At 40.4% G+C, this 16,100-nt stretch overlaps 1 protein-coding gene across 1 annotated transcript in view; it reads right to left on the bottom strand.

Moving 5' to 3' along the window:
* The window catches only part of LOC126261604 (ankyrin repeat domain-containing protein 29-like), a 627,165-nt gene that overhangs the window by 3,980 nt on the left and 607,085 nt on the right, over positions 1-16,100 (bottom strand). Inside the window, exons 6-7 of the mRNA XM_049958554.1 lie at positions 8,588-8,785; positions 8,238-8,333 (exon numbers count right to left, since the gene is read on the bottom strand). Of these exons, the coding sequence (XP_049814511.1) occupies positions 8,238-8,333; positions 8,588-8,785 (294 nt within the window). The remainder of the gene's footprint in view (positions 1-8,237; positions 8,334-8,587; positions 8,786-16,100) is intronic.

Here is a 16,100-nt window from a genome sequence, read left to right as displayed (position 1 = left end):
CACATCACTGGATAAGGTGCACTGGTCTGGGTGATGTTCCTATGTTGTTATGTCCCCAGGTTGCCAGATCTCATGTCGTATGATTTCTTCCTTGGAGTTATGCTAGGAACAAAGTTTATGTACCCCAATACCAACAATGCTGTAGAAACTAATGCATCACTGCTGCTGTGACAGACAATGATTGAATCATGCTTGTGGACATATGGACAGAACTGCATACAATGAACATTTGTAGAATGTACCTAAAACTTGGTGAGTGTGTCTTTCATGTATCACTCATCTTTGTACATAATATAATCACAAACCTGATGAATCATTTAGGCTACCATGTGTAAAGGGGAAAAGTTGTTAGCAAAAAACTCAAAAGTTTCTGACCAATTTACTCCAATTTTTTACACACTAAAATAATAAACATTGAGAGGAACATAGGTAATACATCTTTTTGCAATAATAATAAACAAGCCTCAAGGTCAGAAACGGGGATGGAGGGGGTGGGGGTGGGGGTGGGTAGATGGACAGTGAGGGGGAAAGATGGACTATGGACACAGAGAGAGAGAGAGAGAGAGAGAGAGAGAGAGAGAGAGAGAGAGAGAGAGAGAGAGAGAGAGAGAGAGGGGGGGGGGGGGGGGGAGAGAGGAGAGAAGAAGATTTGGAAGTATATCCAATTCCAATACATATTTAGCAATTGTGAAGCATTGCCAGGTTCACTAGTAACTGATAAAATTATCTGATGCAGTCAACTAGAAATAATGATCAAAAAGTTGAACAAGTGACCTTCTTAATAGACATTTTTCCCAACATTCAATTTGCAAAGCATCTGTAGTGAAAAGGTGGCCAAATACGAAGACCTGGCAGATGATATAAAAGCTATGCAGAAACTGAAGTCGGGGTGCAAAGTCAGCCACCAAAATTACCACAAAAAAGAATGCAAAGTGCCTACAGAACTTAAAATTGCATCCTATACTCTGTTGGGAACTGCAGTATGCAACTGTACTAAAACCTGCATAATATAATGGAGGCTTTCACAGCTGGTATATATCCTTGGTAATATTGCTTTAATGAGCATCAGGCTGTTATCTGAGGGCACAAAAACATGCATTAGACCAGGGGCTAATGCCCACAAACAGTGTCACCAAGGATACCTGTATTGGATTCTTAGAAAAAATCATTAACTTAGCAATAACTCATTATTTTTAAACTATTGTCATTATATCAATACCGTGTAAAATGAGTGAGTGAATAAATGATAAAGATGATAGAAGTAGAAGATATGAAAGTGGATTACAAAGAAATTACCAACCATCTCTGTAATGCATACATTTCATACTCTCTTAAAAAGTATACGTTTTTATGTTCTAGGTGTCAATTTGAGGTAATATCATTTCTAAGTAGTCACATACACATAAAACCAAAACTAGAGAAACAATGCAAAAACATGATTACAAAACAGATAACATATCACTGTTTCCTTGGTTCATTTTTTATTTATTTGATCTGAAGAGAAATATGGTATGGCATTGAACAGCTGAATGTCAGTGGTGAAAATTGGCAGCTAATTATAATGATGATTTGAAATTTAAAAAGGAAGTTGAAGATATTAATTAGCACTAAATGATTAACTGATAATTATTTTTAATTGTGACGAAACTGAATTTTAAGGAGGCTGCCATCAAAAACTCTTGCAGCCTGAGCTGAAACATCTGAACCTGGATACATGCTTAGAAAGAAAAGAATTACTGTTCTTCCTCATAGTAATATTGCTGGGAACTTCAAAGCAAAACTGCCTTTGACAGGTAAATAAAGAAGCTTATAACATTTTAAAATATATAGGGGTTGGACAAAAATATGTATACACCATGAGTAGTGCATGCTTGAACATAAACACAGGTTGCACTATTGTATTTGATCATGGAAAAAGGTGACACACACAAGTTTTGTGCTCTTGTACAGATAAGTGATTTAGACTCAAATAAAACTTAGTTAAATACCAATAACTAATTAAATACATTTATTAGTATTTTTCAAGTTTTGTGTATTATTTGAGAAAAAGCAAAAAGATCATGATGTACAGTTATAGTTGTATTTTTGTTTCAGTGTGGCACAGTAAGCTTAAAGAATCTCATTTAACTGTTCATTTTTTTCTTTGTAGCAAGTGAAGTACAGTGTATCCCCCATTGTTTTAATCATTATTTGCAAAACACACTGTAAATTTAATTTTCTGGATACAGAAACTTCGCACATAGTAGCTTTGTTTACATAAAGTTGCATGTAAGCCTAATTTTAGTAAACGTGTTTTCTTGTTTTTCAGTAATTTAATTGACTTATTCTCACAACTGTATTATTTTTACCATGGGTGAAAAGTGCCTGACTTGCTGTAGAATTGATAACTCTTTGGTTTGGCGTGATGGATGCACCATTTTTTTTTTTTTTTTTTGTAGTGGCATGGAAACTGCAAAAGTGAATCAGACTCATCAGTGGTTCTTTAAGATATGCAGTAGAGATAGGAAGATCGTGGAATGGGAGGGAAAAATTGTTACCTTTCAGGCGAGATAATCAGGCAGGGTAAAGAGAGCTGGGAAGTGGCAACAGGTAATAGAAGGAACATACTAAGGACTTCGTCAGACAGCTTTAAGATGAATGTAAAAAGTAAGTTTGGTCTGTTGCTTCAGTTAGAAACTGATGAGCCTCAGGCAGAGGTAGGTGTAGGCAAGGCACAACAAACTTAAATAGAAAGTTGAATAAGAATTGTGGTAAGTCAGCAAAGAGAAAGAAAATTTTGTTGTTACGTAGTTCTCATGCAAGAAGTGTAGGCCAACTTCTGCAGGATGAATTAGGATCAGAATACCAGGTCACCAATTTTTTTAAAACTATAAAACTAGAGCTGGTCTGGGTCAAGTGACACGAGATTTAGGTTCACTCAGTAAAGATTTTACCAAAGAAGACATTGATATTGTAATTGGCCCGGACAACACTATTGACAAAGATTCTGGGTACAATATAGAGTGTGACTGGGTAAAGACTGCATCTGCATCAAGATATATCAGTGTGAAGTTTGTGTCTGTTCTGAGATGCCATGACCGACCTTGTCTGAACTCTTCTATCAGGAGAGTTAATTTGGAGTTGGAATGGCTGCTTGGGTCAGGTGCTTGTTGTTTCTCTCAATAGGTGAGATTATATTAGGCATGGCCTACACCTCATCAGGAAAGGGAAGGGTAAACTGGCTGGACTAATAGTAGTAAATTAAGGGGGGGAGGGGGGGGGGGCATTGCCATGAGTGATAGAATACCAGTGGTTACAGGTGTTGGGGAAGCACCATTTTTAGGACAGGTAGCATAAAAAGAAGCCAATTTCTAAGAGAGGTCAGGATTGAAACAAACATTCAGTTTGAGAAAGAAACTATAGAACTTAATTCTGGCACACTGATCAGCAAACATAGATGTTGGTTAAAAATTTTCACCAATTATCAGAAATTTTATTTCCACACACTTTGATCTTAGTCAATGTAACATGCCAACTATCTTTAGTATATGAAAGTATTTGAGGGATAAGAAGTAAAATTAATGAACTACTTATCTGCATTGATGAATTAAGTCATCCGACTCAGTTGACATAATTCGCCTCTCTGAACATCATATGACCACTGTATGTGTTAAGGTTGCAGGATTTAGATTATCTTCTCACTTTTGTAGTGGAGAAATGGAGGATGGAGAAGTTGCAACATTCATCAGGAACTGACATAAATTTAATAAGATAGAAATCCATAAAGCTTGCCTAGAACAGCATATGGAGGCATGTGCAACAGAAGTAGAATTTCACAATAAATCATAATGATAGTAAGTGTATACCGAGTGCCAGAAGGTAATTTTAATCTGTTCATAAATAACTTTGAAGCCCTATTGGTCTATTTAACAGCAAAAAGAAAGAATTAATGGTTTCTGGTGATTTTAATGCATATTTTCTCGAAAAACCCTTCCGCAAGAACTTATTACACTCAGTAGGATTGTCATTCAACTTGATTCATATTGTTAACTTTCCAACTAGGATAGTTAAGGCCTCAAAGATGGCCATTGATTATATCATTATAGAAATATATACTGAACAAAATCATATTATAAAACCAATAATAATTAGAGTCTCAGATAATGACATACATCTCCTTTTGTTAAATGTTAATACTGATCAGATATAAAATCTACTAAATCTGAGTTCAAGATGGAAGTCAGTAAGTCAAAAATTGATTGTTGTAGGAAACTCCTCAAAGAGATGAACTGGAGTGATGTGTATAATGCTCACAGCATAAATGAGAAATACAAACTTATATTAATAATATCCTTAACTTATTTGAAAATTGTTTTCTCCCAAAACTAACCCAGATTTGACCTTGTTGTTGTTGTTGTGGTCTTCAGTCCTGAGACTGGTTTGATGCAGCTCTCCATACTACTCTATCCTGTGCAAGCGTCTTCATCTCCCAGTACCTACTGCAACCTTAGTCTACACAAATCCATGGAAACTATGTCTATCAGTCAGAAACAGCTCTGATGTAAGTGCTATAGATCATTACAAAAACTGATGCAAAATATTGAAGATAGTAATACAGACATCAAAACAAATGCATTATCAGAAAAGGAACTCACACCAGATAACAAAATAAAGGGAATATGGGAAATAGTGACGGAAGACGCTCGGCAGAATGAGAGATGAAGAGGACCACATAGCATTAAGAGTAAATAATACGTGGTAAGAGATGTGTGGAGTGTTGCTGAACTTTTCAATTAGTACTTCATAACTGTTACTGAAGAGATGGGGTTGTCAGGTTCAGTAAATGCTTCCAAGGGATATCTCAGACCAGGCACTACAATAAAAATGAGTATGATCCTCACAGCAGCAGCAGAAGTAACGTCCACCACTAAGTCCTTAAAATAAAAAAAAATTCTAGTGGGTATGGCAATATATCAATGGAGTTGATTAAACAGTTTGCCTCTGAGTTTAGTGACATTTAAGTTATTTGTGTAATCAACCAGTGGAATATTTCCTGAATGGCTGAAATTGCTTAAGTTAAGGCTTTTTATAAGAAGAGAGATAAAAAGAAATACCACCAAATCACCATCCAATTTCACTTTGGCCCACATCTCCAAAATTTTAGAAAAGATAATACACATTTGATCTCATAACCATCTGACCACAAATGAAATATTATCCAAGTCACAATTTGGATTTCTAAAGGGTTCCTATATTGAGAAGGCTATCTACCCATACAGTGAGAATGTACTTAATTCATTAGACAATAAATTACAGGCTTCTGGTATATTTCGTGATCTGTCAAAAGCATTTGACTGCTTAAATCATAATAGCCTTTTAAGTAAATTAGAATATTACGGCATAACAGAAAAAGCTGCAAAATGGTTCAAATCTTAATCTCTGACAGAAAACAAAGGGTGTCAAAAGAAAGAGATACATATTAAGATATCAGGCGTCATCCAAGTGGGAATCATCTTAGAGCCCCAAGGTTCCATCTTAGGGCTCTTGCTTTTTCTTGTGTGTATCAATGAACTTTCATCAGTGAAATTACCAGATGCCAATGTCATTTTGTTTGCAGGTTTTATCAGTGGAATATTTCCTGAATTGCTGAAATTGCCAAAGTTAAGCCTTTTTATACGAAGGGAAATAAAGAAATATCATCACATCACCATCCAGTGTCACTTTTGCTCCCATTCTGAAAATTTTTAGAAAAGATAACATACAGTTGACCTCATAACCATCTGATCACAAATAAAATATTATCTATGTCACACTTTGGATTTTTAAAGTTCGAAAAAACATACTATATGCACATCGGAATCTGTAAAAGGTTTCCTGCCTGTATATGCCTAAAATATTATGACAAGTAGATAGAAGACATTGACAGTGCCTAAACAAATCTCTTATTTTCTGTGCAAATGTTGTCAGACACAGTTGACATAGCAATAAAAAAGCTAGTGTACTGTGCTTTCATTCTGTAATGTCTTATGGGATTATTTTCTGGGGTAACTCATCAAGCTAAACTAAAGTTTCCCAATCCCAAGAATGTGCAATATACAGTAAATTATCTGTACTGTAAACTAAAGAATATCCTGCAGAGGGCTGTTTAAGAAACTGGGGATACTAATTACTGTTTCTGAATATATTTATTCCTTAATGAAACATATCATTAACAATATACCTTTTGCCAAACCAACAGCTCAGTTCTAGGAATCAACACTAGAAATAACAATAATCTTCACAAAGATTTAAATTCACTTACTTTGGTTCAGAAAGGTGTCCATTACTCAGCAATATACACATTATCAATAAAATGCTAGCATCCATAAAGAGTTGAACTAATAATGTTGTTCAGTTTGAAAATATTCTAAAGGATTTCCTGGTGGCCAACTCCTTCTACTCCACTGATGAATTTCTTAGTAGAACCAAATGATGTGTGTACGTTATTAATAATATCACAAGTCTTTTTAGTTGACACCACTTCGGCGACTTGCATGTCAATGATGACGAAGGACACACAACACCCAGTCCCCTGCCAGGAATCAAACCCTGGGCCCCCTTGCATGGTAGCAGTAATGTTACTGCTGCACTATGGATTCTGCAGTCACATTATGTGACTGTTTTGGCTGATCAGGTCCATCCCATGATTCTATGTCTGTTCACCAATGGTAATGCTGTGTTCCAAGAAAACAGCCCCTATTCCTACAGCTTACTTCATTCTAGACTGGTTCTGTGAGCATGAGAATGAACTGTCAAGTATACCCTAGTCGCAAATCATTAGATCTCGATATTATTGCATGTCTGTGGTCTGTGTTGGAGAAAAGGGAGTATGATCACCATCCACCTGCATTATCATTACCTGTTCATACCACTTCTGTAACTGAAGGATGGCATAAAATTCCAATGAAAACTATACAGTATGTGTATTTATCTATTTTGAAATTACTGAAAGGTGTTTTGAATTCCAATAGTTTTCCTACACCATATTAGGCATGGCAATGTATTGTTTATTTGGTGTTTCTGCACTTTTGTCTACCCCTGTATCTGTTAATACATGTCCTGTACATTATGCAATCCAGAATTATGTTTTGATTTCTGTCACCACATTTGAGGACTGGTTTTTACGTAGATTTTAACATTTGTAGAGAAGTTTCCAGTTTTGAATAATATACCAAGAGAAGGTCTTCTTCTATTGGATAGCACCCCAAAAGAAAGCCTTTCTACTACTATTAAAATTATCACCACTGTGCCTGCCAGTGGGCTAAGGTATGCTGGAAACACTTAAGAGAAAATATCTATGACAATTTCTTACATCCTTATAAAGGAAATGGACAGTGACAAGAACATGACAGAAAAGTTGAAAGTAGTCAAACTCAGGGAAGCAGTGTTCTGCGTGGCTTAGGTTTGGGAAGAAACCAAAAAAGTCTGTGAACACGTTGTTAAAAGAAGATAAAAATCAAAACCAAAGTTCACAAAAAGACTGAAATTGTTCCTGGTTTGAAATGTGCTACTGGCTGTAAGGATGCTACAACTAAAGATGTGAGTAACAAGTGTGCACTAGATCAACAGTGTTTCAACAAAATGATCACAATTTTCTTTATGGTAATAAAATTAATGATGTAGAAGAGCACAGTATTACAGTACAAAATGAGTGAAAGATGACTGTCATTGAATTAATAACCACAGAGGAGATGGCGTTCAGTTATGTGGAGCATCAACGAAATGCATACACAATGGAAGTTCTGATATTTTGTTGAAGACAATTTTGGCAGCAAAGAAACACCATTCAGTCGACAAGCAGACACAGTGAAGTTTTCTTTCTTATAGCATTTGAATATCTTTTTAATAAATGCTACATGTATAATTAAATTCGTAGTCAGAAACCCCCCTTCTATCTCTCTCTCTCTCTCTCTCAGAGAGAGAGAGAGAGAGAGAGAGAGAGAGTGTGTGTGTGTGTGTGTGTGTGTGTGTGTGTGTGTGTGTGTGTGTGTGTGTGTGTGTGTGTGTGTGTGTGTGTTTTGGGGAGGGGGGGGGGCGGCATGTACGTGCATACGTGTGTGTTTATAAACACTTATATGTATTTACACACATGTGTATAGTAAAACCCCATCATAATATTGTTTAACTGGTAATATCTCTTGTCAAAATTTTTGACTGAAATATCATTTGTGTATTTGACTACAACAGAAAATAGACTTTTTTACTATCAATGTACTTACAGGAAGAAGTCCAAGATTGGGTTTGAATTTAAGGAGTTCTTCTATTACAGCTGTATGGCCCTTATGAGCAGCTTTGAACAATGGTGTAGCCCCATCCTGAAATCAAGATGACAACAAATATGTAACTTATCCTCTTGTAGCAGAATACACTAAATTTAAATGTAAAAACACTAATTAGTGACACTGTCATATTTATTTTAAAATTTCATATGATCATACACTTGATAGAGACTTTATGTCTTCAGTTTATGTCATGTTATTCTAATAAACAGACTAATTTCACTTTGGTACATAAGATAAATAATATATCTTCTTATAAAATAAAACTGTGGTGAAATTATGAAACTCACATGTCGCGTAGCATCAACTTTAGCCCCCACTTTTAGAAGTTGCCGCACAATATGATCGTGACCCATTTGTGCGGCTATCCATAGTGGAGTAGCACCATCAGTGCGCCTTGGCTCTGGATCAGCTCCTTGAGTCAAAAGGAAGAGCAGCACTTTTAAGTGACCATTCTGGGCAGCAATGAATAGTGGTGTTGCCCTGTCCTGAGAATAAAAAGAAAGTTTCCTCAGTTAATTCATGCTATGGCACAAATTTTGCATGAAGGAACTCTGCTGTTTCAGGTTCAACCATAAGAAATATATTGCCACCCTCCATCAAAAATAGCAGCTATAAAGTGTATGACATTCACCTCCCTCAAGTAATAAAGTCATTTTTTCCACTTTTCCAGTTTTAAATATGAGCCAGTATCTTACTATATGTTAATGATGCTTTAATTTTTAAAAAATTAGCATTTCTCCTATGCTATGAAAATATCATAAATAAATTCTCACATTTAACCACAAGCAGTCCCAGATGATAAAAAGATTGTGGTATACATACTGTATTGTTGTATATGATGTAGAGCTCACATCTGCAGCTGACAGGCACAGATTTCATGGTGTAAATTTTGAAGGATAAAGCAGCTTTGTATTTGATGGTACAGAGGTAACACACACACACACACACACACACACACACACAAAGATGATATAACTTACCAAACGAAAGCGCTCGCATGTTGATAGACACACAAACAAACACAAACATACACACAAAATTCAGACTTACGCAACCAATGGTTGCTTCATCAGGAAAGAGGGAAGGAGAGGGAAAGACGAAAGGATGTAGGTTTTAAGGGAGAGGGTAAGGAGTCATTCCAATCCCAGGAGCAGAAAGACTTACCTTAGGGGGAAAAAATGACAGGTATACACTCGCACACACGCGTATATCCATCCGCACATACACAGACACAAGCAGACATTTGTATGTGTCTATCAACATGCCAGCACTTTCGTTTGGTAAGTTACATCATCTGTGTGTGTGTGTGTGTGTGTGTGTGTGTGTGTGAGAGAGAGAGAGAGAGAGAGAGAGAGAGAGAGAGAGAGAGAGAGAGAGAGAGAGAGACTAATCAACATGGTGAATATCAGAGTAATTTATGGCTAATTCATTTGCTGACATTATCAGTTGCCCAATCTACAATCAATCAACAATCATGGCAAATAGTGTGCACACGCACAAGTAAATGAGCAAAACTATGAGAACGTTGTGAGAATAAGAAACTAATTTAGAAAGTGCAACCTTTCTGCAGTGTTTTATTTTTCTGTTAAAAGGTAAAGTTATGGCAAAGTCTGCAGCAAAAGTCCGTGACTGCACCATCAGCCTTACTGCAGGTAGAGTGCAGCCTTTTTATTCACAGAAGCACTAAGGGGTGATGGGCTCCTCCTTTGGCTACCTGTTATTCCTGGGAAAGATTCCCAGTACTCATTTTGACAGCAGCCTGAGTGGACTGGGGGCTATCCTTGATGGACTGAAACGAAGGGATTGAACTGGGACATCAAGGATCGTAGTCTAGTGCTCTAACCACTAAAGCACCATGGCCACATTATTCTCCTATTAGGAGAGGAAAATTAAATAACAAAATTAAAGGTACACTACCTCTAACAGCTCCACAACACTGTTTGTCTTTCCTGGTATTCTAAAAACAACCCCAAAAAATTTTGGTCATACGTAAAATCTATGAACACTACAAAAATTCAATTCCTTCCCTTGCTGACAGTATGGGTAATGTAACTGATAATGATAAACAGAAGGCCGAAATTCTAAATCTAGCTTTCAAAAACTCGTTTACGGTAGAGGACTGCAGCACCATTCCCCCTATCAATTATCGAACAAATGCAAGGATAGCTGACATGGTGTTTAGTGCATCTGTTATTGTAAAAAAGTTAAGAGCCTTAGACGCCAGGAAGGTATCTGGCCCAGACGGTATCCCCGTAAGATTATATGTTGACTATGCTACAAATATAGCACCATTCTTATCCATCATCTATCAGAGATCAATGAAACAGCAGAAAGTTCCACGGGACTGGAAGAAGGTGTAGGTCATAGCAATCTACAAAAAAAGGGAGAAAATCGGGTGCACATAATTTCCAGCCAATTTCACTGACACCACTTTGTTGTAGAATCATGGAACATATTTTGTGTTCAGACATCATGACTCTGAGCTCACCTGCAGAAACCAGCATGGTTTTAGGAAACAGCGGTTATGCGAGGCACCGCTGGCCCTCTTTGTGCATGAAGCCGGCCGCTGGTGGCCGTGCGGTTCTAGGCGCTTCAGTCTGGAACCGCGCGACCGCTACGGTCGCAGGTTCGAATCCTGCCTCGGGCATGGATGTGTGTGATGTCCTTAGGTTAGTTAGGTTTAAGTAGTTCTAAGTTCTAGGGGACTGATGACCTGAGATGTTAAGACCCATAGTGCTCGGAGCCATTTCAACCATTTCTTTGTGCATGACAGACAACAGGCTCTAGATACCGACCCCCAGGTTGATGCCCTATTTATCGACTTTCGAAAGGCGTTCAACTCGGTTCCGCACTGTCGCTTGCTCCAAAAAGTGTGCGCTTACGGTCTATCTGATGACATACGCAGTTGTATAGAAAGTTTTCTAACAGACAGTGAGCAGTATGTCGTCATGAACGGGGCGACTTCAACAGAACCCTAACTTCAGGTGTGCCCCAGGGCAGCGTAATAGGTCCGCTGCTCTTTACGATTTATACACTCCTGGAAATTGAAATAACAACACCGTGAATTCATTGTCCCAGGAAGGGGAAACTTTATTGACACATTCCTGGGGTCAGATACATCACATGATCACACTGACAGAACCACAGGCACATAGACACAGGCAACAGAGCATGCACAATGTCGGCACTAGTACAGTGTATATCCACCTTTCGCAGCAATGCAGGCTGCTATTCTCCCATGGAGACGATCGTAGAGATGCTGGATGTAGTCCTGTGGAACGGCTTGCCATGCCATTTCCACCTGGCGTCTCAGTTGGACCAGCGTTCGTGCTGGATGTGCAGACCGCGTGAGACGACGCTTCATCCAGTCCCAAACATGCTCAATGGGGGACAGATCCGGAGATCTTGCTGGCCAGGGTAGTTGACTTACACCTTCTAGAGCACGTTGGGTGGCACGGGATACATGCGGACGTGCATTGTCCTGTTGGAACAGCAAGTTCCCTTGCCGGTCTAGGAATGGTAGAACGATGGGTTCGATGACGGTTTGGATGTACCGTGCACTATTCAGTGTCCCCTCGACGATCACCAGTGGTGTACGGCCAGTGTAGGAGATCGCTCCCCACACCATGATGCCGGGTGTTGGCCCTGTGTGCCTCGGTCGTATGCAGTCCTGATTGTGGCGCTCACCTGCACGGCGCCAAACACGCATACGACCATCATTGGCACCAAGGCAGAAGCGACTCTCATCGCTGAAGACGACACGTCTCCATTCGTCCCTCCATTCACGCCTGTCGCGACACCACCGGAGGCGGGCTGCACGATGTTGGGGCGTGAGCGGAAGACGGCCTAACGGTGTGCGGGACCGTAGCCCAGCTTCATGGAGACGGTTGCGAATGGTCCTCGCCGATACCCCAGGAGCAACAGTGTCCCTAATTTGCTGGGAAGTGGCGGTGCGGTCCCCTACGGCACTGCGTAGGATCCTACGGTCTTGGCGTGCATCCGTGCGTCGCTGCGGTCCGGTCCCAGGTCGACGGGCACGTGCACCTTCCGCAGACCACTGGCGACAACATCGATGTACTGTGGAGACCTCACGCCCCACGTGTTGAGCAATTCGGCGGTACGTCCACCCGGCCTCCCGCATGCCCACTATACGCCCTCGCTCAAAGTCCGTCAACTGCACATACGGTTCACGTCCACGCTGTCGCGGCATGCTACCAGTGTTAAAGACTGCGATGGAGCTCCGTATGCCACGGCAAACTGGCTGACACTGACGGCGGCGGTGCACAAATGCTGCGCAGCTTGCGCCATTCGACGGCCAACACCGCGGTTCCTGGTGTGTCCGCTGTGCCGTGCGTGTGATCATTGCTTGTACAGCCCTCTCGCAGTGTCCGGAGCAAGTATGGTGGGTCTGACACACCGGTGTCAATGTGTTCTTTTTTCCATTTCCAGGAGTGTATAAACGATCTGGTTGATGGTATTGACAGTAGCATTAGACTGTTTGTCGATGATGCTGTAATCTACAGGAAAGTAGTATCACACGAAAGTTGTGAACAAATCAATGAGGATTTGTAGAAAATAAATGCGTGGTGTAATGACTGGCAGTTATCTCTCAATATTAGTAAGTGTAACCTAATGCGTATAACAAGGCGAAAATCCCCATTAATGTAGGAGTACAAAATAAATGACCAGTCTTCGGAAGCGGTAACATCCGTCAAGTATCTGGGTGTGACTATTCGAAATGATCTCAAAAGGGATGATCAGATTACACAAGTAACAGGCAACGCGAATTCTAGATTGTGGTTTATCGGTAGAATCCTGAAGCGATGCAGACCTTCAACAAAGGAAATAGCTTACAATACGTTAGTTCGTCCAATATTGTTCGTCTGTATGGGACCCTTACCAGTTGGGTCTGATTCAAGAGACTGAGAAGGTCCAAAGAAGAGAGGCAAGATTCGTGATTGGTACATTTAGCCATTGCGAGAGCGTTACAGATCTCATAGAAAATTTGAAGTGGGACACACTTGCAAATAGACAGCGCGCTAAACGGAAGGGGCTGCTCACTATATTCCGAAAAACGATCTTCACCGAGGATGTAGAGCATATATTATTACCACCAACTTCCAAACCGCGAAATGATCACCATTCAAAGATAAGGGAAATTAGAGATCGTACTGAGGCGTTCAGATAGTCGTTTTTCCCTCGTGCGATCCGCGAGTGGAAGGGGGGGGGGGGATATGACTTTGGCGCGAATTCTGCCTTCCGCCACACACCGCTTGGTGGCTAGCGGAGTATACACGTAGATGCAGATGTAGACTCTTCTGCAGACGTGCAGCAGAGTTTCTTCTTTACTTTGTTGCTTAGCATTCTTCTTAATGAACCAGGCTTCTATCGCATTTTCTCAGTTTTCCTGCCAATATTAAGTTCTTGACAAAGCAAGGTCTCACAATCAAAGTAAATTGGCTGACCATTTTAATGTATTTTTTATGAACTGCCAACATGCAGAGGACACGAGATGGACCAGAAAGTGCCATGGTTTATGTTTTAAGCAGAGAAATTTTGAAATTGTTCTGTTCCGCTTCCTTATTGCATCAAGACAAGAGCTATCGCTATTTATGTCATTTCATAACAGGCCATAACTATAGAAGTTTCCCTTTCTCAAAAGGTATGCGTAGCTATAAATTAAATCAAATCAGCGACAAAGTACAGTATACTGAAATTAATTCCCCTAGCCTTCGAAAGTAAAATTCTATGTACCGACTTGGCCGAAAATCCTAGGTAGTTCCGGTCTTACGTTAAATCAGTAAGTGGCTCGAAGCAGCATATCCAGACACTTTGGGATGATGATGGCATTGAAACACAGGATGACACACGTAAAAGCTGAAATACTAAACACCTTTTTCCAAAGCTGTTTCACAGAGGAAGACCGCACTGCAGTTCCTTCTCTAAATCATTGCACAAACGAAAAAATGGCTGACATCGAAATAAGTGTCCAAGGAATAGAAAAACAACTGAAATCACTCAACAGAGGAAAGTCCACTGGACCTGACGGGATACCAATTCGATCCTACATCGAGTACGCGAAAGAACTTGCCCCCCTTCTAACAGCCGTGTACCGCAAGTCTCTAGAGGAACGGAAGGTTCCAAATGATTGGAAAAGAGCACAGGTAGCCCAGTCTTCAAGAAGGGTCTTCGAGCAGATAAGCAAAACTATAGATCTGTATCTCTGACATCGATCTGTTGTAGAATTTTAGAACATGTTTTTTCCTCACGTATCATGTCATTTCTGGAAACCCAGAATCTACTCTGTAGGAATCAACATGGATTCCGGAAACAGCAATCGTGTGAGACCCAACTCACTTTATTTGTTCATGAGACCCAGAAAATATTAGATACAGGCTCCCAGGTAGATGCCATTTTCCTTGACTTCCGGAAGGCGTTCGATACAGTTCCGCACTGTCGCCTGATAAACAAAGTAAGAGCCTACGGAATATCGGACCAGCTGTGTGGCTGGATTGAAGAGTTTTTAGCAAACAGAACACAGCATGTTGTTCTCAATGGAGAGACGTCTACAGACGTTAAAGTAACCTCTGGCGTGCCACAGGGGATTGTTATGGGACCACTACTTTTCACAATATATATAAATGACCTAGTAGATAGTGTCGGAAGTTCCATGCGGCTTTTCGCGGATGATGCTGAAGTATACAGAGAAGTTGCAGCATTAGAAAATTGCAGCGAAATGCAGGAAGATCTGCAGCGGATAGGCACTTGGTGCAGTGAGTGGCAACTGACCCTTAACATAGACAAATGTGGCTGGCTCTGAGCCCTATGGGACTTAACAGCTATGGTCATCAGTCCCCTAGAACTTAGAACTACTTAAACCTAACTAACCTAAGGACATCACACAACACCCAGCCATCACGAGGCAGAGAAAATCCCTGACCCCGCCGGGAATCGAACCCTGGAACCCGGGCGTGGGAAGCGAGAACGCTACCGCACGACCACGAGATGCGGGCTAACATAGACAAATGTGATGTATTGTGAATACATAGAAAGAAGGATCCTTTATTGTATGATTATATGATAGCGGAACAAACACTGATAGCAGTTACTTCTGTAAAATATCTGGGAGTATGCGTGCGGAACGATTTGAAGTGGAATGATCATATAAAATTAATTGTTGGTAAGGCGGGTGCCAGGTTGAGACTCATTGGGAGAGTCCTTAGAAAATGTAGTCCATCAACAAAGGAGGTGCTTACAAAACACTCGTTCGACCTATACTTGAGTATTGCTCATCTGTGTGGGATACGTACCAGGTCGGGTTTACAGAGGAGATAGAGAAGATCCAAAGAAGAGCGGCGCGTTTCGTCACAGGGTTATTTGGTAAGTGTGATAGCGTTACGGAGATGTTTAGCAAACTCAAGTGGCAGACTCTGCAAGAGAGGCACTCTGCATTGCGGTGTAGCTTGCTGTCCAGATTTCGAGAGGGTGCGTTTCTGGATGAGGTATCGAATATATTGCTTCCCCCTACTTATACCTCCCGAGGAGATCACGAATGTAAAATTAGAGAGATTCGAGCGCGCACGGAGACTTGCCGACAGTCGTTCTTCCCGCGAACCATACGCGACTGGAACAGGAAAGGGAGGTAATGACAGTGGCACGTAAAGTGCCCTCCGCCACACACCGTTGGGTGGCTTGTAGAGTATAAATGTAAATGTAGATGCAGCCTCTTCTTGGAACACATCTGTGCATTGTGACACTTTTTTATAATGTTTGAGGGCTTCCCCTCCTGTCTATGTAATC

Source organism: Schistocerca nitens, chromosome 1 (genome assembly GCF_023898315.1).
Source record: "Schistocerca nitens isolate TAMUIC-IGC-003100 chromosome 1, iqSchNite1.1, whole genome shotgun sequence".
NCBI classification, from domain to species: domain Eukaryota; kingdom Metazoa; phylum Arthropoda; class Insecta; order Orthoptera; family Acrididae; genus Schistocerca; species Schistocerca nitens.
Note: the sequence above shows the minus strand (reverse complement) of the source record. Positions and strands in the feature narration are given on the sequence as shown.